The following is a 27,510-nucleotide window of genomic DNA, read 5'->3' on the forward strand; positions in this document are numbered from 1 at the left end:
ACCCCAGTTCCTAACGTCCAGCTCAGCATCGTCCTCATGACCTGTCCTACCTGCCAATCTCCCTTCCCACCTATCTGCTCCATCCTCCTCTCTGAACTATCACCTCCATCCCCACCCTCATTCACCTATCGTACTCTTTGCTACCTTCTCCCCAGCCCCCTCCCCCCATCCCCAATTTATCTCTCCACCCTGGAGGCTCCCTGCCTCCATTCCTGATGAAGGGTTTTTGCCTGAAATGTCGATTTTCCTGCTCCCTGGATGCTGCCTGACCTGCTGTACATTTGAGCACCACTCTAATCCAGACTATAGTGAGATGTGTGGCAGAATCACATGAGAAATCAGATGGAGTCATAGTCATACAGCACAGTCCAACCAGTCCACACCGACCACATTCCTAGACCAAGCTAGTCCCATCTGCCTGTGTTTGGCCCACATCCCTCCAAACCTTTCTATTCATGAACTTATCTAAATAGTTTTAGTTGTACCTACATCCACCACTTTCTCTCGCAGTTCATTCCACACAGTAACCACACTTTGTATTAAAGAAGTTGCTTCTCATGTCCATTTTAAATCTTTCTCTTCTCACCTTAAAAATATACTCCTTTCCCACCCTTGGGAAAGGATCACTGTTATTCATCTTATGCCCCTCATGATTTTATAAACCTCTATAAGATCATCCCTCAATCTCCCACATTCAGTGAAAAAAGTCACAGTCTCTCTAATCTATTTTTATATCTCAAGTCCTCCATTCCCAGCAGTATCTTGGAAAATCTTTCTGAATCCCCTTCGGTTTAATGATATCCTTCTGATAACAGGGTGACCAGAACTGCACATAGTACTCCAGAAGAGACCTCACCAATGTCTTATGTAACCTCAACAAGGCATCCCAACTCCTATAATCAAAGATCTGAGCAATTAAGGCAAGCATGCTAAACACTTTCTTATCCACCCTGTCTACCTGTGAGATCCCCCTCATTGTTCTGAAATCTAATGAACATAATCCCAACTGATTCAACCCCTCCTCATAAATCAATCCCACCTTCCCAGTCTGGGAAGTCTTCACTGCACTCCCTCAATAGCAAGAACATCTTTGCTCAGATGAGGAGAACAAAACGCACACAATACTCCAGATGTGGTCACACAAGGACCCTGTATAATTACAACAACACATTCCTGTTGCTGTACTGGATTCATCTGGATTCATTTGCTATGAAGGCCAACATATAATTTCCCTTCTTCAATGTCTGTTGCATCAGCATGCTTACTGTCAGTGTACAAAATCATCTGGGTCTCGTAGCACCTTCTCCTTCCCAACCTATTGCTGTTCAGATAAAAATCTGCCTTCCTAATTTTGCTACCAAAGTGAATATCCTCACATTTATCCACGTTATACTGTGTCTACCATGCTTTTACCCACTCGCCGAGTTTGTCCAAATCATAATGAAGCATCTGTGATTCACCTTCACAGCTCACCGCTTCCCCCCCCCCAACCTCCCCACCAGCTTTACATCATCTTCTTTGGAGATACTAGATTTATTTGAATTTGAATTGAATTTATTGTCACATGGACCAAGTCACAGTGAAAAGCTTTGTCTTGCGAGCAATACAGGCAGATCACATAGTTAAGTAGCATATATAAGCAAATAATAGGTAAACAGTGGCAAAAATAAAAACATAGGTACAGGCGAATGTTAAGAGTTTGTAAGTCCATTCAGTATTCCAACAACAGTAAGGTAGAAACTGTTTCGAAACCGGCTGGTGTGTGTGTGTTCAGGCTTCTGTACCTTCTCCCCGATGGTAGAGGTTGTAGAAAAACATTGCCAGGGTGGGATGGATCTTTGGGAATGCTGGCGGCCTTTCCTTGACAGTGGGCCTGGTAGATGGATTCTGTAGATGGGAGGTTGGCCTTTGTAATTGTCCGGGCTGAGTTCACCACTCTCTGTAACCGTCTCCGATCTTGAATGGTACAGTTGCCATACCAGGTAGTGATACATCCAGACCGAATGCTCTCGATGGCACACCTATAAAAGTTGGCAAGTGTATTTGCCGTCACGCCAAATTTTCTCAGTTGCCTGAGGAAGAGGAGACGTTGTTGGGCCTTTGTAACCCGTGCGTCCACATGAAGAGTCCAAGAAAGCTTGTTGTTGATGACCTCTCCCAGGAGCTTGACACTCTCCACTCGTTCCACCTCTGTGCTGTTAATGTGTATGGGGGGCATGAGTAACATCCCACCGAGACTCAATAATGAGTTCCTTGGTTTTGCTAGCATTGAGAGCTAGGTTGCTCTCAATGCACCATTTTTCCAGGTCTTCCACCTCCCGTCTGTAGTCTGTTTCGTCACCATCTGAGGTTCGACCAACTATGGTGGTGTCATCAGCGAACCTGTAGCGACGCAGTCATGGGGATACAATGAGTACAGTTGGGGGCTGAGTACGTACCCCTGGGGGGCTCCAGTGTTGAGTGTAAGTGAAGATGAAATATTGTCCCCAATCTTCACTGATTGTGGCCTGTGAGTCAGGAAACTGAGGATCCGGTTGCAGAGAGTGGGGCTTTGTCCATGACCACTAAGTTTAGTAATCAGTCTCGAGGGGATAATAGTGCTGAAGGCTGAACTGTAGTCAATGAGTAGGATTCTTATGTAGCTGTTCTTGGTGTCAAGATGTTCTAGGGAGGAGTGAAGGGCAAGTGACATGACATCTGACGTGGATCTGTTAGTCCGATAGGCAAATTGGAGTGGGTCAAGAGTAGTGGGGAGGCTGGAGTTGATTAATGCCATGACCAGCCTTTCAAAGCACTTCGTGACCACCGAAGTTAGGGCCACTGGGCGGTAGTCATTGAGACATGCTGCTTGAGCCTTCTTAGGCACAGGCATGATGTTGGCCCTCTTGAAACAGGCAGGACAGTGGCCTGCTGCAGGGAGAGGTTGAAGATGTCTGAGAAGACCTCTGTCAGTTGACCTGTGCATGCTCTGTGTGCGCAGTCTGTTACCCTGTCTGGTCCCATCGCTTTCCTTGGATTCTCATGACAGAAAACTGATCTGATCTCTGATGCAGTGACTGAGGAGATAGATTTGTCAGGACTTGTCGGAATAGGTGTCACCTCTCCGCCAAAATTCTGCTCAAAGTGAGCATAGAAGGCGTTGAGACGATCTGGGAGGGATGTGTCATTGTCTGCTATCTTGCATTGTCTCTTTTTGAACCTGTGATGTCATTCAGTCCTTACCATAGTCGCCGGTGTCTGTCTGGGTCTCTAGTTTGGATCAGTACTGGTCCTTGGCTGTCTTAATGTCTCTGCGCAGGTCATACTTAGATTCCTTTTATACTTGGATTTTCTCATCTAAATGATTAATATATGTTGCGAATAGCTGGGCCCCAATCCTACTCGTCACTGCCCGCCATTTGAAAAAATACCCATTTTGTGCACTCTTTGTTTCCTTTCTGCTGACCAGTTTTATCCATCTCAATGGACTACTCACAATCCCACCCACTTTAATTTTACACACTAATCTCTTATGTGAGATTTTGTAGAATGCCTTCTTAAGTCCAAGTTACTCACATCCATTGGCTCCCTCTGATCATTTGTACTATTACATCCTTGAAGAATTCCAGTAGATTTGTCAAACGTGATTTCTCTTTCCTAAATCCATGTTGACTCTGTCCAGTCCTGCCACTGTTACTGGCTCTTTTATATTGCGATGATAGGTGTATTGCTTTAAGAGGTGTATCTTGCCCTGGTTTGTTATCTCAACGAGGTTGAGACAGAAGTGCAGAGCAGTCTGTTCCCAGTCAATAAAGTAAACAGGCTGTGAAGCCTTGGGATCTTTATTTTCAAGTTGGAACAATAGAAGCAACATGAAGGGATGGGGTCAAGCTCCCACGGAACCAGGATTTCAACGTTCAGTAGCTGCTGAGTTTTGGAAGCTGCTATACATCTCTCCCTGCTCACTTGATGATCTTTCCTCCTGGATTGGAGAATTGCATGTGTGGCAATCTCTTTTACTGAATTTGATTTTGCCAAGAATGTGTTTTTGGGATGGTACTATATTGGAATAGTTGCTGTTTAGTTGTTAAATAATCTATTGTTCTGTTAAGTTTTCTAATAGCGTAAAGTTGTTCCGATTCTTCTATCTTTTGTTTGTATTTTAACTATAGTGTAAGAATACAGTTTGTTTTGCTTCAGGTCTAGTAGTTTGGCCAATTGAATTGCATCGGAAAAACAATGCCTTACACTTGCCTTTAAAAATAAGAAAAAGTTGGAGTCTTGGCTATCTTCTTAATATATTTTGAGAGGGGTTTGGTCTGGTCCATAACAATATTGGACTTTCACACATACCCTACTACCGATGTCAGGCTGACTGGTCTATAATTCCTGGTTTTCTCTCTATCTCCCTTTTTAAATGGAGGGTTTACACTAGTTACCCTCTAATCTGTAGGAACTATTCCAGAGTCTATAGAATCTTAGAAGATGACCACCAATGTATCTACTATTTCTAGGACCACTTACTTAAATACTACGGGGTGGTGATTATCAGGCCCTGGGGATTTATCAGTCTTCAATCCCATCAATTTTCTCAACACCATCTCTCTACTAATACTGATTTCCTTCAGTTCCTTCCTCTCAATAAACCCCATATTCTCTAACATTTCTATTTCATTATTTGGGTCCTCCTTTGTGAACACAGAACCAAAGTATTTACTTAGTTGGTCAGCTATTTCTTTGCTCGTAAGACCAAAAGATATAGGAGCAGAATTCGGATATTTGGCTGATCATGTCTGTTCCACCATTTGATCATGGCTGAGATGTTTCTCAACCCCATTCTCCAGCCTTCTCCATGTAACCCTTGATCCCCTTACTAATCAAGAACCAATCTATCTCTGTCTTACAGACATTCAATGAGTTGGCCTCCACATCTTTTTGTGGCAATGAATTCCACAGATTCACCACCCTTTGAATGAAAGAATTCCTCCTCATATCAGTTCTGAAGAGTCATCCTTTCACTCTGAGGCTGTGCCCTCAGGTCCTAGTCTCTCCTAGTAATGGAAAAAACTATGTCCATTCCACCCAGGCCTCTCACTATTCTGTAAGTTTCAATCAGAAACGCCCCATCCTTCTAAACTCCATTGAGTACAGATCCTGAATCCTGAACCCTCTCCTTGTTATCCCTTTATCTCCAGGATATTCTTTGTGAACTTCCTCTGGAACCCTTCCAAGGCTAGCACATCCTTCCTTAGATGCAGGACCCAAACCTGCTCACAATATTCCAAACGCAGTCTGACCAGAGACTTATACAGCCTCAGCAGCCCATTATAAATTCCCCTGTTTCTGACTGTAAGGGACATACTATTGTCTTCACTACTCTTTTTTCTACAGCAGTGTCTTCAGGAAAGCAAAGGAGAAATTATGGGTGAAGGTAAGAAGACATATGAATTCAACAATATCCTTTACTCAGCTCTACACAGAGAATACACCAACATGTGCATCTGAAGGTCAACTTTGTGAAAACCCCTGTGATCTCAGAGGAGAACAAAATGTCTCTCAAAAAAATGTGGAAGCTGAGGAACTTGATCACAACTACAAGGTGATGGTATATGGAACATGGGAAACAGGTCCATGGATGGTCTGTTGATTGTCTGGGATGATCACTCATGTAGACATATCTTTCTTAACACTCGTGACAGGATAGCAGGGTTAACCAGAGCACATCATTTTTTTGCCCGAAAGGTCGATTTTCCTACTCCTCAGATGCTGCCTGACCTGACCTGCTGTGCTTTTTCAGCACCACAATCTTGACAGAGCACATCATTTCCTGTTCTTTCACCTCCTCTACTACAAAGCAAGATACATAGATGCAGATACTTAGCCTTGTTTACCTGAGGCTAAATATGGAAACTATGCATATTATATCTTCACACACAGATGCTAAACGTTTTGCCTTCCACAATTTTTGCAGTAAATTTTCCTTTCAAATGCTACATTGTATACAATTTTTATATATGTTCATTCACGAGATAAGGGCATCACTGTCTAGGCCATCACTTATTGACCATTGCTAATTACCCAGAGGGCAATTAAGAATTGCTGTGGGCCTGGGATCACATGTAGGCCAGACCAGGTAAAGATAGCAGTTTCCTTCCCGAAAGGGCATTAGTGAACCTGAAGTTCTGGAACCCTGGGTTTGGGGGGTCCTCTCTGTTCCATGTTCGTTCAATAAGCACACACAATCGGTCTGGTTCTTTAAGACTTCATTATGTATTTCTTCATACGGCTGGGTACAGAGCATCTGGAAACACAGAAGTTGCCTACATCTGTAGTCCACGGAGGAGCTGCACACATGGCTTAAAACAAAGACATTTTTATACTTTTCTTAAAGAAAAGTACAGGCTATGATCGCATAGTACATTCAGACAATTATTTGACAGTTACTTGGTCCAAGGATATTTCCTGGGAACCAACTTTGTTTTCCAACATTCAAGCCATCCTTATCTCACTAACCGTGTATTTGCACCTGCATCTGAAGATCAGTTAGGATGGCCAGTAATATCTTATCTAGTCTAGTTATTTCTATGCTGTAAAGGGAGCACTGCCTGCTAATCTCTACTAAAGCAGACTATGGTTAGTCAATGATGCAGCTGTAACAGAATTAAAAGCCATTTTATGCAGCTTTTAACAGAATTGTCAATTTGCAGCCTAGAAGCCATTTTGTCATTTTCTTTTGCATTGAGAAGCTATTTTATTACCACCTAAGTTATTAAAAGCATCTGTTAAGTGGTTGTTCCTGACAACAACTAGTTACCTCAGCCTGTAATGAGGATCTGAAACCAGAAATGTTGCCAGAGTATTAGCTGGGTCTCTGTATTGATAGTCCAGTGATAACATCTGGTGTTCATCACCTCCCCACTTCTTGTCCTATCTACACTAGCATATGAACTGTGAATCATCACTAAGTCAACTGGCAACTGTCTTGAAACAACTGACAGTACCATGTAGTGGTCCTATGTCAGATGTGCCACTTCATCCTTAGTGTGACCTAATGAATATACCTACTCTGAGAATGCCAACCAAAATTTTATAGATGGTCAATTCCATTAATTGTGGATATAGAAATGATAGTTAATTTCAGAGATTCTTAATTCTATTTTAATCAGACAAATACTTCACAGTTACATTCAATTGACAAATATCGAGGCACTTATTTATAAAGGAGCAAATTGGTACTATTATTCTTTATAATCTATATGTCACTAATACTTATATTTTTATTGCTAAAATTAAGTGTGGAAAACGTAATTTAACTTTTAATCAGCTTGTTTTCTTTATTGTATATACTTTCCGTGTGGGATTTGAAATAAAATGATGCTCACTTTATAACTGTATGCCACCTTTGTTTCTTTGTAAAGCAGTATTCCATGCAGGTGCTCAATAGGTTGTCAATTGTGGCTCAGTTGGTGGCCTATTTGCTTTGGAGTTAGAAGGCTATGAATTCAAACCTATTTGGGAGACTTAAATAGACTGATGATTTTGTCGAGTGCTGGTGCATAGTCAGAGGTGAAGTGTTAAAATGGGTATTTTATTTGGCAGACATAAAACAAATTCTGTTTGAACATAAGAGCAGTAGAATGTCTCCCTGACATCCTGGTCAGTATTTGTTCCCTAGCTATCATTATTGTAACTTGATCTAGTCATTTATTTCATCGCTGTATGTGAGATTGCCCTAAGCAATATTAGATGTCATATTTGCCCAAATAACAAGTGAATTGAGTTCACTAAAGTAACAAACTACTTGGCAGTAAAGTGCTGTGGAGAAACCTGATATCATGGTAGGTGGTTTAAGGAGTAAAACAGCCATCAGTTTCATAGCACATCCAGTTTCTGCAACCATTTGATTACACTACATCACGGGCTTTCTACTGTACTATTCACATTTATAAATTTCAACTTATTTCTTTAAAAAAAATTTTTTGACAATTTATGCATGTCAAGATGGGACAATAGTGTTAATGTTGTCATTTCTTACTCAGCATGGGTCCTCTCGGCTGAGATTGTCCAATGTCGTTAACAGAATCCATACAACTAGTGAAGAAAAGAGATTTTCATTCTATAATTTGGAACTACCTAATTTCAATTTAGGTTTTCGAGCTGAAAGGTCAGTGTCCAAGCTATTGCATCATACGAACATTTTACATTCTGCTCTTTCACAGTAACTTATTAACAAGATTTACATCATGAGAGTTTGGCACTCAATTGAGCCTGCAGTATGGATACTTAAAATCTAGAATTGACATTGTAAAACTTTGCGTAAGATTAATCTTGGACTTCAGTTTTTGTTTATGTTCAGATGAACTGTTTGAGATTTCCACTTCCAATCAGATTAGAGAACTCCTGCTTTACTTAGAATAGAAGTTTGATGATGTGGCTCTCTCGCTTATTTTTCCAAGCTTTTTAAACATCCGTTAAACTTATTTTTGAAGTGAGCACCCATTGGAAGTACATGTAAATAATGGAGAAAGGAACTTAAATCTGGAAGTAAACATTACAACAAAAAAGGGTTGGGAAGTTGGCAATAGAATGTCCTCTGCCAAAATGTTTACGAATCGGAAATCAAAATGCCAATTGCATTGACAATTCAATTCGGTGTTCTTCGTGCTATGCTGAAAATGCTAAGGTCTCCTGCCAGATACCTCCACAACTCCATTTTCATTTACCCCCAAATTTATTTAAGGGAAGGTGGAGAAACACCCTTTTTTTTTATTCTTCTATCTCCTCCACTCCAACTATTAACAGTGATTTGTGCAAATAATCTGAGGAGTTAAGAACAAATCTCAGCTGTTCCGGGAGTAGGCATTTACATAATGTCAATTTCAATTCTTAACATCCTTTAAAATAGGCAGCATGCTTCATGTGACAATGTATAGGACTATCCTTCATAGTAACGATGAACAACATGAGCAATCCCAGAATTCTGATGTAAATCAGTTAAAATGAGAGAGAAATATTTCACTACCTGGACAGGTGATAACTCATTGCTCTGTGACTTAAAGCACTAACTGTAGTGAATCATTATCTAATGGACTGAACTGCAAGGCACATTCCCTATATAATAAACAGAACACTGCACCACTGATACATTAAATAGCATAATTCTCTTATTCAATTGAAAGGCCTTCAGGTTGAGATTGATCATTAGCTCCTTGTTAGTGGGCTGATGTAGAACACCAGTTCCTGCTGTGATTCTTGCCTACCTCCCGCCAATACTTGCCCTCAGGTGTGGTAGTGTAAAAAGACTTGCCCATCTGCAACTTTAATTGAACAGTTTTCTACAGAGATCCACTGAAATGTGCAGTTGTAGCTGTATCAATCACTTTCATAAATTACATTAGTTTAATCTTTCGGATAAAGAGCACCTACTGAATGTAACAGACAATTCTCTAGTGAAGACCTAGACCTTATTTATGAAGTCTGACTTTTATAAAGGTCACATGAGGTTTTACATATGAGTGACTCAATGTTTTATGATGCAGAGAAATGGGAGCTCTCAGATGAACTGTCTGAGATTTCCACCTCCAATCAGATTAGAGAACTCCTGCTTTACTTAGAATAGAAGTTTGATGATGTGGCTCTCTCGCTTATTTTTCCAATAGGTTTGACAGTGGAAAAATGTTAGCATGTCCACATCACTATCATTTTTCTCAAACCAAAAGTAATATATCAAAACAGAAAAGTCTAAGTCAGAGTCCACAGACATGGTCATCTGGTTTCTGCCAATCCATCATGAACTTCCTGACACTTCTACGGTTCACTGGCAGTACACTTGGAAAGCACAGGCCTGCATTGCAGAACGGCATTGCCAGCAACTTGAATTGATAGGCTGCAGCAGGGATTCCTTGCACTCAGGGACAGGATAGAAACCTGGACAGGGCTGCATCTCAGGGACACTTGCTTTCTCTCTTGGCACTCATTCACTTCCGTGATGCTCACATTCTACACCATGCTACATCAATTTCAGCTTACACAGTGAGCACATGGTATGAGCAGCAAGTAGATAGCCGCATCTCAAGATCTGAGGGTGTAATCCTCACCAAACCCCATGTAGGTACCCTGTCAGTCAGGGGGTTCTCACACTGTAAGACAAGGCCAGCCGTCCACACTAGTCAAAGGCCAGGTGTGCAGGGAGAAAGGTGACACCATTACCCAATAGCATTGCTCACCCTGCTTCCAGATGGTGCAGCGGGCCCTCAGCACAGGCCTCCATTCTTGGAACCACCCTCTGGCCAAGAAGTGCTACCTGAAGGTGTGAAGATGTGTTTAGCACTGACACAGAGAGACTCACAAACAGTTAACATCCGAGTGCCAGTGTCCTGAGGGGTTTCTTCCTCAGCTAGCTGCAGAACTGTCACAGGGAGGTGCTCACCAGATTGTGGATCCACACTCTGTCTGTGGTTTAGCCCTATGGTCTGGTAAGACTATGGTGACTTGACTTGGCCTGGTTCCTCCTGAGGTGTCACTGTTTGTCCTAGTGGCAGTGGTGAGGGGGAGGGGCAGCTTTGCCAATGTTTCCTCTCTCCTCATTGCCTCCATACTCTGGTCGTCAGAGGTTGAGCATCGTACTTTCGGGGGAGCTGGTCATTTTGTTGCAGAGGCAGTCTGGCAAAGGTCATTTATTTTGATCTCCATGTCTATCTGATTAATTTGCCTCTGTGAAAACCTCGGAATGTTTTCTGTATTAATGGCACTTTGTAAATATGGTCATTGTTCTCCTGCACCACTCCATGATAAGTCAAGCTTTGTGTATTTCCACATTTTGCCTCCCCTGTGGAGCACCCACCCTAACTCTCATAAAATTGATTGTTGGAGTGGCGCTTCCAAAGCTAGTGCTTCCAAATAAACCTGTTGGACTATAACCTGGTGTTGTGTGATTTTTAAACTTAAGGTTGGTTTTCTCAGCTTCCCATTGGGGAGTGAGTAAAGCGATGCGAGTTTTGAATTCAGAGGGAGTCGTGCTTTCCTCAGCTGACATGTTTTTAAGAAGTGAAGCAGAGGAGAGTTTTGAATGGTTTCCTGACTAGAGAGATTATGTGCCCCTTTTTTTAAAGGACTGAAAGGTACAGGTGCCACAAACTCTCCCACTTCCTTCTCTTATCAGGATATAGATTGTCAATGTTCTAATGTTTTCATTAAAACAGAGGAGATTATGGTGTGATTTGATTGGTGTGTTAAAATTGTGAAGGATAAGGCAGAAACAGGCTGCATCCAATACACGAAAGGGTCTTGAATGAGAGGCCCGAATAGCAAGGTGATCCTATGTAATGTGAGGACAGTAATACTGTGGAATACTATTACAGTTTTGCACCTTCCTGAATTATCTGGGAATCTCCCAGCTGGATGACCAAACTCCTGGGCATTATTTCAGCATTCTGGTTCATACTGGAAATGGGCAAAGATCACTGTTTCAGAAATTAGCCCTTGCAGACATGTTTTGCCAACATTTTCTCCCATTGATGGTTTTACTGCTGAGGAAAGTCCATAGACTGAAACATAGAATAAATATTCACGCATGTTACTATCTTGATAAACCACGAACCACGCCCCATTTGTATCCAGGGCAATTAGAGATGGGTGAGAATGCTGGCCCAGCCTGAGTTCCACACATTCCATGAATGAATCAAAAACAATAAGTTTTTTTTTTAAAAAAACAAATTGGAATTATGGCTGAGGACCACATCAGATCTGCTGATGCATACTTTTTAATTGTAAAAGACATTTATCTTGGTAGATTTACAATACGTTTCAGCAGTTTTATTTCTCCAAACAATACTGGAAGGGCATGGCGAAGGCCAGTATGATTTGAAAACCTGTGTTTTTGGAATATTTGGGATTGATTTTGCTAATAGAAGAGTGAGCTCTGAACTTTATAACCAAATAGCAACAATTCTAACACCAATGTTATCGCCCAGTCTAACTAAATACCCAAACATTCACTGGGAAATATGTACAGGAATATCATGTGTTAAAAAGTGTGGTGCTGGAAAAGCACAGCCGGTCAGATAGCATCCGAGGAGTGGAAGAGTCGACGTTTCGAGCATAAGCTCTTCATCGGGAATGTGTCATGTGTCTAAATGTCATGTGTATGTGCCTCTCACATTAGTCCTACCAGAGCTGAAAATATGAAACCACTGACTCTTCCCAATTACCTTCAAGGTTTGAAAAAAAATGTTCATCTATAACTTCTTTAATAATTGATTCTAACACCTTCCCCATGTCAGATGTCAAGCTATCTAACCTCTATCCGGCCTCTTTCCTTCCTTGAATATGGAGGTTATGTTTGGTACTTTCCAATTTGATGGAACCAAACCTGAATCTAGGGAGTTTTGGAAAATTATCACCAACACGTTGATTCACCACACTTTTAAGACCCTTAGATGAAGTCCATCTAGACCAGGAGATTGTCAGTCCCCAGATCCATCAGGTTGCTTAGTACTGCTTCCCCAGTGATTATAATTTCACCAATTTCTTCTTTCCCTTCCATCTCCTGATTTTACGGCTATTACTGGGATGCCTTTTCTATTCTTTAGTGAAGATAGAAGCAAAGTTCATTTCACCCTCCATTTCCTTATTATCTACTGTTAACTTCCCATTATCTCTCTTATAAGGATCCTCATTATTTACTTTTTTCCTTTTTAAGTACAAAATAAACATTTGCTATCTGTTTTCGCATTCCTAGCTCATTTCCCCTGTTACTCTAACTTAGCTCTGTGGATTGATTTGTTTTTAGTCATTCTAACTCATTTGTACAGTTGCTTTTTCATTACGTTTGATGCTTTCCATAACTATTTTAGTTAACCATGGATGGTGGATTGTGACAACCACCTGATGGGGAGAATTCCACTTAGGTGGCAAGAACAGGAAGGCAGATTACTACCTAAATGGAATCAATAGGTAAAGGGGCAGTACAGAGAGACCTGGGTGTTCTTGTACCCCAGTCAATGAAGGTAAACATGCAGGTACAGCAGGTAGTGAAGAAGGCTAATAGCATGCTGGCCTTCATAACAAGAGGGATTGAGTATAGAAGCAAAAGAGGTTATTCTGCAGTTGTACAGGGCCCTGGTGAGACCACACCTGGAGTACTGTGTGCAGTTCTGGTCTCCAAATTTGAGGAAAGACATTCTGGCTATTGAGGGAGTGCAGTGTAGGTTCGCGAGGTCAATTCCTGGAATGGCGGGATTACCTTATACTGAAAGACTGGAGCGACTGGGCTTGTATACCCTTGTGTTTAGAAGACTGAGAGGGGATCTGATTGAGACATATAAGATTATTAAAGGATTGGACACTCTGGAGGTAGGAAACATGTTTCTGCTGATGGGCGAGTCCCGAACCAGAGGACACAGCTTAAAAATACGTAGTAGACCATTTAGGACAGAGATGAGGAGAAACTTCTTCACCCAGAGAGTGGTGGCTGTGTAGAATGCTCTGCCTCAGAGGGCAGTGGAGGCCCAGTCTCTGGATTCATTTAAGAAAGAGTTGGATAGAGCTCTCATGGATTGTGGAATCAAGGGTTATAGAAATAAGGCAAGAACAGGATGCTGATTAAGGATGATCAGCCATGATCATATTGAATGGTGGTGTGGGCTCGAAGGGCAGAATGGCCTACTCCTGCACCTATTGTCTATTGTCTAGTTGGTAGTTGGGCTTGATGAGTTGCTGCAATGCATCTTATAGATGGTATACACTACTGCCACTCTGTGTCAGTGGTGAAGAGACTGAAGGCTGGAAGCGGTAAATGTGGTGCCAATCAAGCAGGCTCCTTTGACCTGAATGGTGCTGGGCTTCTTGATTATTATTAGAACTGCACTCATCCAAGCAAATGGGGAGAATTCCATTCACACTCCTGAATTGTGCCCAATATGTATTGCAACAGGGAAGCATTATAAAGGGCTTGCTGATGAAGAGCTGGCAGAAGGGAGGTTTATATACTTGACTATTTGCAATAGTTATACTGCTAGTTAATGGTGAGAGCAAAATCACCAGAGAGATAGACCATTGTGCCCCCCTAACTGTGTTAGCTCATTTTGCTTCAATTGTAGAGACACACTGGTTATTTTTGCTACTGGTGTTGATCTATTTATTGTTAATAAATCAGTTTGGTAGTTAATGACCTAAACTACCAATTCCAAGGTTCAGGTGGCCACAAGTGGCCATGCATTTTATCCAGCAATAAAAGATTAACTTTCACAGCTGACCTCAGTATATAGTTGACAAGACACAGCCCATTGCTGCCTGAGGTGCTTTGCAATTGCTTAAGGAGATCAAAGTTAAAAATCACACAACACCAGGTTATAGTCCAACAGGTTTAATTGGAAGCACACTAGCTTTCGGAGCGACGCTCTTTCATCAGTCTTTTCTCTGGGGTCGGGGAGTCTAGAATTAGAGGGCATAGATTTAGGGTGAGAGGGGAAAGATATAAAAGAGACCTAAGGGGCAACTTTTTCCACACAGGGTGGTGTGTGTATGGAATGAGCTCCGAAAGCTAGTGTGCTTCCAATTAAACCTGTTGGACTATAATCTGGTGTTGTGTGATTTTTAACTTTGTACACCCCAGTCCAACACCGGCATCTCCGAATTAAGGAGATCTGAAGCCTCAATTAGATAAGAGTTGGGAAATTCTTTTGAAAAGTTCAATAAGGCTTACCCAGCTCAAAATAACTGCCTCAGAACAAAGGTACCAAAGATATCAGCCCAAATAAATAAATATATGCTATACATTTAAATTAGTTCCTGATTCTTCCCATAAATCAACACAGCCCATGGACAATTCCTCTGCTCTTCTTCAAAATGCATCAAGGGAACTTTTAAACAACCAGACATTTTGATGTCCCACAGCATCTACAACATTAAAGCACTGGGCCGTCAGCCTTAATTTTTGTGTTGAACATTGGGTATGGTGCTTGAATCCAGCATCTTGTGACTCTCAGTAAATAGTGTTAGCAACCGAGTCACAACTGACACTGACTATGACCTGATCGTTTATCGCTATTCGGTCAAATAACAAAAGAATAAAACTTTTTTCAAAAGTATTGTGCTAGCTGGAAAGCTGGAAAAAAAAATCATTTTAGGAAACGTGGGCGGCATGGTCAGGTTGGACCGAAGGGTCTGTTTCCATGCAGTATGACTCTATGAGTTTCAGCTATAGGGAGAGGCTGATTAGGCTGGGGCTGTTTTCCCTGGAGAGTCAGAGGCTGAGGGGCCACCTTATGCTGTAGGTGTTTATAAGACATGAGGGGATAGGGATAATAGACAAGGTCTATGCCCTGGGGTGGGGAAGTCCAGAACTAGAGGACATACGTTTATGGTGAGAGGGGAAAGATTAAAAGGGATTTAGGGGCAACTTTTTCATGCAGAGGGTGGTGCGTGTATGGAATGAGCTGCCAGAGGAAGTGGTGGAGGCTGGTACAATTACAACATTTAAAAGGCATCTGGATGGGTATGTGAATAGGAAGGATTTGGAGGGATATGGGTCGGGTGCTGGCTCACTCGGTGGTGTAGATCTAAGGTGACCAGCTATTTCACGTTCCAAGACAGCTCCATATCTGGAGCAAGTTCGGCACCTCACTGCTTCTATAACTCTTCAACATTTATCTCTCGTTGGTTCTTTTCCCAGAAGGAAAGAAACGATAAAACTTGTGAATGACGCATACTTCAAAATGCAGCTCCAAAACAATAGATTCGTTTCCAATTTTCACTGTTTTTCTTTAACCGGTAGCCGAGATTTCAACGGGACAGCCACGGTGTTTTTAGAGGACAGTTCAAAATAGCCGCAGCTATACCCAGATTCATTCAAGCAAGGTTTTGCCAACTGATGTGAAAGTATTTAAACAGACGTTACACTTGTTTTTAAAAGAAAAGCGCACAGAGTTCTGTCCTGAAGGACTAATGAGAAACTGTAGTGACCACACCCCCACAGGGTGAAGAATGACAACATTGGAACCTGTCACATGATGGGAATCATATGATAGATTTGATGTGGCGGTCGAATTTTCATTTGTGTCATCAAAGTGTGGACAAAAACACAAGGAGAGAGGACTAAAACAGGCAAAGCTGATAGAGTCACGGTGGAAGAGGAAGAGTGCTATTCGCTCGTTGAAGTTTCCAGCGGCTAAGAGACAGAATAGGGGAGGCAACATGAGACACTCCGAGCTAACATACTCGCTTCTCGCCGTGATGTCCTCTCTGGGTGAGGAATATTGATTATAAACGTGGCTTTCATTTAGTGTATTAGCGAGTATTACTTATTGGCATATGTTTTTGCATCAAACATTTAATATTTAAACTAATGATCACAGAACAATGACAATGCAGTTCTTTCCCATCGCTTTCTCGCTCATTCCTTTTCCACGTCCAGTCAATTTTTTAATAAGTTTCTATAAAAGCTAGGAACTTAAAGTCAAAGCTGACGATCATCGGCCGTTCCTGGGTTTGACCCGTCCTTTTGTTTAATGACACATGGGAGGTGACTGCTCTCTCTGTTCAGCGTGTTCTGGTTCAAAACCAACTGCAAACGTCTGGTAGGCTGGGGAAATGCGTCTCTGATCAACAGTCACCAAACTGATAGAAGCTACCGAAATGGTCTTTGTGTTTTATGCTTCTGTGAGGGAATGGACATAAAAAGGCTTATCTACTACAGCTGGCTACAGCTAACTACTACTAGGCGGAGATGTTAAAGATACCTGCGGGTCAGTTAGTTATTGAGTGAGAAAAGAAACATTTTAATGTTGAATGTAATTGAATCAGCAATGAAAGGATGAATTTATACACGAAATACTTGTTTTAAACCAGGACTTATCTGGATCAGTTGGAATGAAAGCCAAATCATTTGAAGGATTTCTCTGTCATCTGGTCCCTCTGTGGTTTAAATGCAGTTTTCTGTTGTCCATATAGTGCATAGTTTTAGATTCTTACTGTACACTAGATTTAAAGGGCTTGTGAAAGCTCTATCCACCTAACTCCTGTAGAGCAGAATCAAGTTAAAACCTCCTTGTTTTATTATACTCAAGTTTGCCCAAAAGGTTACGAAGGGTTTAAAAACCCAGAAAGTTAAATTCAAAGATTGAACAACACTTTTTTTTGGGTTCTTCTGAGATGTCACCTTAAAGTGTAAATTATTTATAGAGACAGTTTTTTGAATACTGTGGCACTGATCAGGGCGAGCGTAGGTCTGCAGCGAGGATTATTAAAGGTTTGTGAGCAGCTTGAAACAATGAGTCGTGTTCATGTTTAATACTGTGCCCCTTGAGTGAATGTGTATGTGCTGTGATTGAGGTATTTGCGAAATGGTTAGGCCACACATCTGTGATTTAGCAATGTATTGTGACTCTACCTGGACTTCTGGCCCAGACATGAAAGTCTCACATCCATCAGGAGTGTCTGAACAGATTGGTGATTTCAAAATGTTTTTTACAAGCAGCCTCCATTTGCATAGGGCTAGTCAATGGAAGGGAGTAGTTTGTATGTGTGTTTCACTGGATATTGTGAATAACCTGATGTGGAACATTCCTGCTTCCTTTTGCCAAAATGCTACTTTTAAAAATGTGCTGTACCCTACAGTGTTTAAACTCTGTATTAACGTCATCCTGTCCATATCCCCCTCTTGCCCCATTCATGTATGGAGCAAACTTCCCCTTAAGTATATCTATGCTATTTGTTACAACCATTCCAAACAAGTGGGTTCTACATTTCTACCACTCCCTGAGCACTGTCAGTGCCTACATTGTCCTAGGCATGCCTATATATGGAAACACTGTTTAAGTCATATTCACCCTAGCTTAAAGATTTCTGACAAGTTTACTCTTTGTGTCACACTGCATGCCAAAACAATGCGGTGGATGGAATTGACAATCATAAGCCACTTGCATTTTGAGACCTGGCCAGAACAGAAATTGCTGGGAAAACTCAGCAGGTCTGGCAGCATCGATGGAGAGCAAGCAGAAATAACATTTCAGGTCCTGTGACCTTTCTTCAGAACTTGTATGAAGTAAACATCAATATTTGAGTCATTGAAGAATTCAGTTAAAATGGTCATCAACAAAGTGTTAGCTATGGCTTAGCATAGGATCTTTCCAATTGAATTTGAAAATTTGACTTTAGTTTCAAATACTTAAGCACATAATCTCCGAAATGCAATCTTTTAGGTTAGGAGCTGTCTTTGTTCTGAATACTGGATGTGAAATGTTAACTCTGATTTCTCTCCACAAATGCTGCCAGACTTGCTGAGCTTTTCCAGCAATTTCTGTTTTTGTTTCTGATTTTCAGTATCTGCAGTTTTTTTTTGTTATATTTTGAGACCAGTTGAGTTGCTGAGCAACTTATGTTTTTGTTTGTGAACTCTTTGTATTTACTTAGTTTTGTTACATAATACTTCAAGGATTTTTTAAACAAAAGTTACACAAAGGCAGATGACTAAAAGATTTGGTTAAAAAGATAGATCTTAAAGATTGTTTTCAGAGGCAATTGTCTCTCTGCCAGAACTTGGAGCACATGAATTTCAATGGTTCAAGAAGGTGCTCACCACTTTCTCAAGGGCCACTAGGGAGGGACAGTAAATTCTGACCATGAGAGAATTTTTTAAAAAAGCTTTAGCACAAATGGAAGGCATGAGTGCCAATGGTGGAGTTTTCAAGATTGGAGATTAGGCAAAAGTGAGGACTGCAGATGCTGGAGATCAGAGTCAAGGTTAGAGTGGTGCTGGAAAAGCACAGCAGGTCAGGCAGCATCTGAGGAGCAGGAAAATCAACATTTCGGGCAGGAGTCCCTCTATTCCTGATGAAGGGCTCCTGCCCGAAATGTCGATTTTACTGCTCCTTGGATGCTGCCTAACCTACTGTGCTTTTCCAGCATCACTCTCTAATCTTGACCAAGATTGGAGATTGTCAGCAGATCAGAAATCGGTAAGCACCACTATCAAGGTGGCTCGGTGGGGAGGGTAGTGGAGAATAGTCAGGAGAGAGGCTTTGCAAGGAGTTGGAACAAAGATGGGAATTTTGAAAATAAAGGCACTGCTAAACCAAGAGCAAGCGTAAGTCAGTGAAAATAACTTTAAGATTGTTAAACCCAATACCTTTAGGTTTAAAAGAGTAACCTACAGATTAAATTTTGACCAACATCTGGATGCAGCAAGCTTCTGATGGCTTCAAATTACAATAAATCCCTCAGCTCTGATTAAAGACTGCCAATGACAATTGCTTCCTTGGTTGCAAACTGTTAAAAATAATCATTTGGAGCCCTAATTTTGAACTATTTACAGCAACACCACTATCAGTACAAGGTGTGAACACTTTATTTTTAAAAAGCATCAAAATTGAGTCCCTTTAAGAATACAAATAAAATGATCAACAAAATGTAGAATATTCCACTCTGAGTCTGAAAGTTTGACCTTAACTTCTGTTAATTAATTACATAATTAACATAGAGATGTCCAGCTCAGAAACAGACCCTTGTCCATCTCATCCATGCTGACCAGATATCCTAAATTAATTTAGTCCCATTTGCCAGCACTTGGCCCATATCCCTCTAAACCCTTCCTATTCATGTACCCATCCAGATGCCTTTTAAATGTTGGAATTTCAGAACTACTTTCTTTTTGATGGGTTAGGCACTGCCTTCCCCTTCAAGTGGAAATAATTTTTTAAAATTCCATGGTACAGTTTTTAAAAAGTACCTTTCCTGTATCCACTGGACAGAAACCACATCGTGGGTGGATATCATAGCTCAGTTCACCCACTCACTGGAAAACTTCCAAAAACTTTTTGTTGTTCTGAAATTAAATTGCTGAATTGAATAGATGACAGAATCCACCCAAAACCAACAGAATGCTTTGTTACAGGTTCATGTCAGGTCCCATTGCAATTTGACTGCAATTTTACCTGCTGGTCTACGTTTGAAAGCTCCCTGCTGAGTAAAGGTGGTGGGAAAGATTAACCAATCTAGGAGAGCAGGGATGATCACTTGGAGCTCTTGAAAATAGCTGAGATCTTCCACACAGTTTTTTTTTTTCCCCATTATGTCTCATCTGATTTCTTCTGACCTGATTGATCTCCCATTGATATTCATGAGCAAAAAACCTGCCTCCGGTTAAAACATTCATGTAGTTTGTATCTGCTGTTGGTAACTTGCTGGGTGAAGATTGGATGTTGCTACATTACAACAGTGACTTCAGAAGTATTTTAATTAGCTGTAAAGTTTTGTGGGCTTGTGAAATTGTGCAAGCTGCTGTTTAAATGCATGCACTTTCATTTCCTTTATTTTCTTTTCCTCTTTTACATTTTTCTTCTGACTTCTTTTCCTTTGGACACATGTATCATTATTGTTAAAGATTTTGTGATATAGCTGCTTATGTTCTTTTATAAGAAATGTTTTTCCTGGTTTTTGTAAAAGCCTTTGCTTGATTCCAGCAGGTAATGCAACTGTTTGTCATAAAGACGCAGCAAGTTGCACTTTTCCAATATCTAGGCTGGATTTCCTTACTGTAAGTTGGATACAGTTCATGTAATGCTAACAGCACTTTCTGGTGTTACTTGTTAAATTAACACTTCCAATGCGCTAGTTTCCAGGACATTGTTTTGTGTACCCAGTTAATGTGGCAGTCTGGAAAGAGCTAGATTAGCTCATTACACCAGAACTGGCTGTCTGAAACAGTGCTACCCAAATGTGGACAGAGGTACAAATTAGCAATTTTTGAAACTAAGTACCTGACTGCTGTCCTCCTCACTTTGTGATGGTGAGCAGTGTGTTGCGGAAGGAAAGTTTCTCCACTGGTACCCTGTGATTCGAACTAAATTTTCCCATGAGGAGTCATTTAATACGGAGAAGCACCATGTTATTTTTTTTGGTAGAAAAGAAATTTATTGCACAGAAGGAAGCCATTCAGCAGATCAGTCAGTGCTGGTTGACAAAGAGCAGCACAGCCTAATGCCACCGTCGGTGTTGCACATGGTGTTTGGAGATCGTGATACAGTGAAGTACTTTTGTTTTAGAAAGTTTTTAATCCCCTGTGCATTGCCGTTTTGAATCCAGAACCATCTGCACATGTGAAAACGGCTTCTGTGATGCTGTGCTTGCTGTTGTTGTGAATTAATGGTGCAGTTCCGTGTCATAATCAAACTGAAGTGGATCCACTTGCTGTTAGACTGATCTAGATGCAGTGCTTTATAGGAAGAAGTGTGCTGTTCTGTTGTGACTGCTGCCCTATTGAATTGAATGTACATCTGACACAAATATATTTGCTTGCCTCCGATTAATTCTCTTGTGCCTCTTTAAACTGAGCAATAAGTATTGCTATCTTCCACTTATTGACAGAGTAGTGCTTTAAATTACTGCAATGGTCCCCAACCCAGTGCAATTATAAAGCCCCTGAGCAGAGTCTGAGTGGTAAAAGCTTTGTAGGTGCTCAGTGATCAAAGTGAGAAAACACCTTTTAAAAGATTCGTTGAGAATGGAAGGCAGGGAGTCAGTGTAACTAATACCTGGATTGACCCTCTGCGTAGAGGAGTCAATTTGGTTCTGAATTTGCATGTGGCGCTCTGCCTTGTAGCAGTGTTGTCCAAAACCACAGCCTGTTTTTTTGATGAGGGTTTCTGTCTCCTCCATCGTTTTCAGGCAGAGTTCCTGATTCCCCCACCATGCTCTGGGTGAAAAGATTTCCTCTCGACCTCCACTTGAAACCTCTTACCCTAATGTTCTATCAAAAGGTGAGAGAGTTAGAATGCGCTTGCTCTCTGACTGACAGCATTGGTGAAAGCTGGAACGTTTTGGGCCTGCATTTGAAATGTGGTAATGGGTTTTCTTTCTCATTTAACTACAGGTGTAGGTTTCAGCTTATCTGCTGATCAGTCTTGTGTTTTACTTCCACTTTGAGACTGCAGTACTTCAGTTTCTATACTTTGCTGAGGTTATTTTAATAATGAATCTTTTTCTCAGTAACTGTCCAGTTAATTGGTATGTGCAGCACCCTAATCTGAAGTGGTGACATGCTCCTTGTCATTTTTTTTTGTTCCACATTCCAAACAAAAACCTTGTGACGTGGTTTCAGTTTGTGGTGTACAGGTTTTCCCTCTTGCGTCAATTAATAAATTTTTAGTGTTTCCTTCAGCACTTGTTTACAAGAATGGTACTTTTTTGGGAGTGAATCCAGGAAAAGCATCTTTTAATCTGTTTGTTGTCTAAGTTTAGGTCATTTGGCTCTTTTGAATGTGCTCCACCATTCAATAGGATCACAGCTGAACATCTACTCCAATGTCAAACTGCCTTTCTTTCTCCCCATACCCTTAACTTCCAGAAATCTATCTATTTCTTTCTTAAATATATTCAGTGACTTGGCCTGTCTTGGAAGAAGATTACACAGGTTTCCCAACTTCTAAGTGAAGAAATTCCTACTCCTGTCAGTCTGTAATGGCGTGCCTGAGATCGTGAGCCCTTTTCCTGCACTCGTGAGTAAGGGCAAACATCATTGCTGCATCTAGCCTATCCAATCCTATAAGAACTTTCTTTCAATGCAATTCCCTCTCTTTCTTCTAAACTCCAATGAATACAAGCCCAGTTGACCAAATCACTCCTTGTATGACAAACCTGCTGTCCCAGAAATCATTCTGGTGAACCTTCACTGCCGTCACCTTCCCCGGGTAAGGTTACCAAAGCTGCATACATTATTTCATCTTTGGTTTTTACTGAGACCCCATACACTATGATATCCTTACTCCTGTACGTACTTCCATTGAACCCTCTTGAACTGAAGGCCAACTCAATCATGGCTTCTTAAATATTACTATTATTTGGTTTGGTGACTGCACTCTGCACTCTGATATATAGTTTCATCAGATACTATCTTCAAATACACAAGTGAGATATTTTAGATTCATATGTTTGCACGTTTCAATAACTCCAAGGAATTTACGCACTAATAAATTAAAACTTTTATTTCAAGATAACATCCAAAGACTGACAGGGGGAGGTACAGCGCTATGGTGTCAACATAGATTGTGTTCAAGTAAAGCACTAGACTTTAGTCCTCTAGATTTTACAACAGCTAATTTCATATGCACATCACATGTAAGAATGCTTCCTTTATTTTAAATTCTCCACTAATGTTCTGCTTGCACTATGCTGCAGCATGGTTTAATTGGCACCAAGCCAAATAGTTCATGCTGTCACCTCAACTCCTCTACCTGCTGTTCCATTTCTGATTCAAGCTGACTGAACACAGCAGAAACTCAGTCGAGACTGTCTTATTTGGTAATGTGCTGAATTATGTGGGGTTTTTTTGACACATGGTGCACGTTATGCAGTTGGACATGGGACATTTTTCCTTGTACTAACACGTTCCTGTGTAATTTTATTTTTGAAAACTGACCAGAAATTAAGTTTGTCATCTGAACTGTTATCCCAAGAGTGATTCTCATTTGCACAATATAGGCTTCTGAAGGTTAAAAAGTAAAGTGGAGGGATAGCATTAATTGGTGGGTGGGGGGAAAAGTTATCAAATTAATCTTTTGTCTGTAGTTTGCTTTCATTTCTTAAAAAAATTCATTTATGGGAAGTGGGCATTGCTGGCTGGACCAGCATCTTTCTTTGAGATGGTGGTGGTGAGCTGCCTTCATGAATCGCTGCAGTCCGTCTGCTGTGGGTTGACCCACAATGCCATAAGGAAGGGGATTCCAGAATTGTGACCCCATGATAGTGAAGGAACAATTTCTAAACCAGAATGATGAGTGCCTTGGAGGGGTACATGCAGGTAGTGATGTTCCCATGTATCTGCTGCCCTTATTCTTCTAGATGGAAGTGGTTGTTGGTTTGGAAGGTGCTGTCTGAGGATCTTTGGTGAATTTCTGCACTGCATCTTTTATAGGTGGTGGTAGTGGTAGTGGTAGTAGTAGCAGCAGCAGCAGCAGCACCTACTGAGAGTCTGTGGTGGAGGGAGTGATTTAGTGCCAGTGAAGTGGGCTGCTTTATCCTGGATGGTGTCAATTGTGTTATTGGAGCTACACCCATCCAGGCAAGTGGGGAGTATTCTATCTCACTCCTGACTTGTCTTGTAGATGGTGAATAGGCTTTGGGGAGTTGAGAAGTGCGTTACTCACTGCAGGGTTCTCAGTGCCTGACTTGTTCATATAGTCACTGTGTTAGGTTCTTTTCCCAAAGTTTCACACACGAGATGCAATTCGCGCACACCAACTTCTACAAACAGTTAAAATTTATTAAAGCTTGTACAGGCTAGGTAACCCCCTTTGGCCCTCCTCGCTGGTGTGCAAGGTTGAGTCAAAGAGGCCCTGAAGAAAGGAAACACATCCACTTTATACAGGTCAGTTGGTCATGCTTTTGCCTGAAACGTCGATTTTGTTTTTTATCTTTTTTTTTCCCCCCGCTCCTCAGATGCTGCCTGACCTGCTGTGCTTTTCCAGCATAACCACATGTAACCACATGTTACCCCAGTTACAATGGAAGGAAGAGGTAATCCTTGGAGATAATGTAAATGTAAATGCCCTAACCCTGTGGAATCAAAATGCAAATGATTTCCTGACTCAGTGATTTCCCCCAAGACAATGTAGATGAGATATGCTTTAGTATCGGGGAGGGGGGGGGAGAGAATGATCCTGCAAACCATTTTGATTGGCTGGGGATAGCTATGAAAGCATTTATGAATGGAGCAGACTGACTGAGAGATTAATTTGATAATAGCAGTAAAATAGTAAGTGACTGCCCAAATGAAGTGAGGATTACAATGAATAGTCATCCACGTTCCTGTATGCCATCTGTGAGACAGAATGTCACCCCCACCCACTTCCAGAATGTTCAGCTTCTTGGATCAAGACAGTACAGTCTAACCCTTTAACATTACATTAAATTATACTCTCTGTCTGGACATTAATCTTTTAACATTACAACTGTATCTTTATGGCTAGTCCAATCCAGTTTCTGGTCAGTGGTAACCCTCAGGATAGGATATTGTCAGTGGGGGATTCAGTGATTATAATGTTAAGGGCTAATTGTTAGATTCTCTCATGAAAATGGTAATTGCTTGCCATTTGTATGGTGCAAATGTTACTGACTACTTGTCAACCCAAGCCTGGATTTTGTTCATGGTTTGCTGCATATCAACATAGATTGAGGAATTATGAATGATGTTGAGCATTGTGGAATCATCAGCAAACAGCCACTTTTCTCACCTTCTGATGGTAAGAATGAACTGAAGATGGTCGGACCTAGGACACAATGTTAAGGAACCGCTATGGAGATGTCCTGGAACAGTGATGACTGACTTCCAACAATCACAGCCATCATTCTCTGTCCCAGGTATGATTCCAAACCTGATTTCCCCCCATTTCTCACTTATTTTAGTTTTGCTTGGGCTCCTTAATGCCGTGCTTGGTCAAATGCAGACTTGATGTCAAGGACAGTCACTTTAGCATGATGATAGTGCTGTGCTATACAATAGACAATATCCTTTTGTGAAAATGGAACTTGTTTCCATAAGTTGGTCATTCCTACCAATTTGGTCATGGATCTCCGTGTAGTTGAGGATGAGCTCAAGTATGTTCTCTCCCCTGCATTCCTCCTTCAATTGCTATAAACTTAGTCTGGCAACTATGTTCTTTAGGACCCTGTCAGCTTGGTCAGTAGTGGTGTTGCCAAGCCACTTTTATAAGACCACACATTGCTGGTGAAGGGCTTATGCCTGAAACGTCGATTCTCCTTCTCCTCGGATGCTGCCTTACCTGCTGTGCTTTTCCAGCACCGCTCTTTTTCACTTTTATAAGACCATAAGACAGAGCAGAAATGGGCCTTTCAGCTCATGACCATTTCAATCAGATTTTGGCTAATCTGAACACAACTCCACCTTCCTGCCTTTTCCTTATAACCCATGATTAAAAATCTTGTCTCGCCCTTGAATGCCATTAACAATCCAACCTGGACAGATCTCTGCGATAAAGAATCCCACTCGTTCACTACCATCTGAGAAAATAAATTATTTGCTATCTGTCTTAAATGGGTAATCCCTTACTTAGCGATATTGCCCTTGATTCTATACTCTCCCTCAAGAGGGAACTACCTTTCTCTGCCAAGTCTCCTAAGAATCTTGTATGTTTTAATAAGGTCTTCTCTCATTGTTCTAGACTGAGTATAGTGCCAGCCTACTCATTCTGTTCTCATAAGACAGTCAATCTATACCCAGGATCAGCCCCTTGAACCAACTCTGGACTGCCTCCAGTGCCAGTGCATCTTTCTTTTGATAAAGAATGTTGGTCCCTTAAAGGATGAGACTGGCGAGTTGATAGTGGGGAAGAATGAAATGGCAGGGACTCTAAATCAATATTTTGCATCAGTTTTCACAATAGACAGGACACTGAAACCATCCTAATAGTAACAGGTTTTGCAGAGATTTATAGAAAAGGAGGACCTTAGCACTTTCTCTCTGCCCAGTGATCGAAATACTTTTGAGCAAACTGCCTGAATTAAAGGCTAACAAGTCTCCAGGGTCTAAAGGCCTACAAGCTTGTGTTTTAAAGGAAGTGAAAGCTAGATAGTGGATGCATTGATTATAATATGGAAAGGCCCCAAATGGATTGGAAAAAAAACACTAATTTAATATCCTTATCTGAAATTATTAGAATCTGTTATTATGTTTGTAGTAACCTATTTTCTAATTAACCTGTTCACTGATGTTATTACACATCTCTGGAAAAGGTGTGACTTGAACCCAGCCCTCCTGGCTCAAAGGCAGGAACACTACCACTGTATCACAAGAGCCTCCTAAGGATTTAGGAATGCTACACTTGAAAAGTTAACCATGCTGACTCTGATGAATTGTGTTTTATTTTGGAGGCTAAAATATTTGACGAACTTGCTGGACTACTTTGAAGATATTGGGATCGAAAAGTGTGGCATTGGAAAAGCATAGCAGGTCAGGCAGCATCTGAGGAGCTGGAGAGTCGATGTTTCAGGCATAAGCCTGTCATCGGAAATGTTGGTGGAGGGGAAGGGGCTGAGAGGGGGTGTAAGGTAGCTGGGAAGGCGATAGGTAGATGGAGATGGGGGGGGGGGGGTGATGGTGATAGGTGAGGGTGAAGTAGATAGGTAGGACAGTTCAAGAGGATAGCACTGAGTTGGAGGGTTGGATCTGGGATGAAGTGGGGGGGGGGAGGGGGGAGAGATGAGGAAATGGTGAAGTTGACATTAATGTTGTGTAGTTGGAGGGTCCCAAGGTGGAAGATGAGGTATCAGGTGGCTTGGATTTGGTGGTAGAGGAAGCCACTTTCTCTACTTTGAAGATGTGACAAGTGAAGTGGATAATGAGGGTCCTGCAGATGTATATCTGGATTTCCAGAAGGCATTTGATGAGGTGCCACATGAACGATTAGTGCACAAGGCAAGATCACACAGGTTTAGGGGTAATATATTCTTTTGGATAAGGGTTTGGCTAATCAACAAAAAGAGAGTCAATCTTTTACTGATTGGCAAGTGTAATAGTCA

The 27,510-nt window shown here is 41.3% G+C and overlaps 1 protein-coding gene across 2 annotated transcripts in view; it reads left to right on the forward strand.

Moving 5' to 3' along the window:
- Positions 1 to 27,510, forward strand: part of LOC122560971 (uncharacterized) — a 67,324-nt gene that overhangs the window by 3,701 nt on the left and 36,113 nt on the right. The window contains exon 1 of one of the 2 annotated variants that reach the window (XM_043712249.2): positions 15,997 to 16,225. The exons of the other annotated variant lie outside the window; for it this stretch is intronic. Coding sequence (XP_043568184.2) covers positions 16,174 to 16,225 — 52 coding nt within the window. The 5' untranslated portion in view covers positions 15,997 to 16,173. Of the gene's footprint in view, positions 1 to 15,996; positions 16,226 to 27,510 lie in introns of those variants that run through there. 2 annotated transcript variants of the gene reach the window in all.

This window comes from Chiloscyllium plagiosum, unplaced genomic scaffold, assembly GCF_037043375.1.
Source record: "Chiloscyllium plagiosum isolate Xiang-an unplaced genomic scaffold, Cpla_swu_hap1 HiC_scaffold_1, whole genome shotgun sequence".
NCBI classification, from domain to species: domain Eukaryota; kingdom Metazoa; phylum Chordata; class Chondrichthyes; order Orectolobiformes; family Hemiscylliidae; genus Chiloscyllium; species Chiloscyllium plagiosum.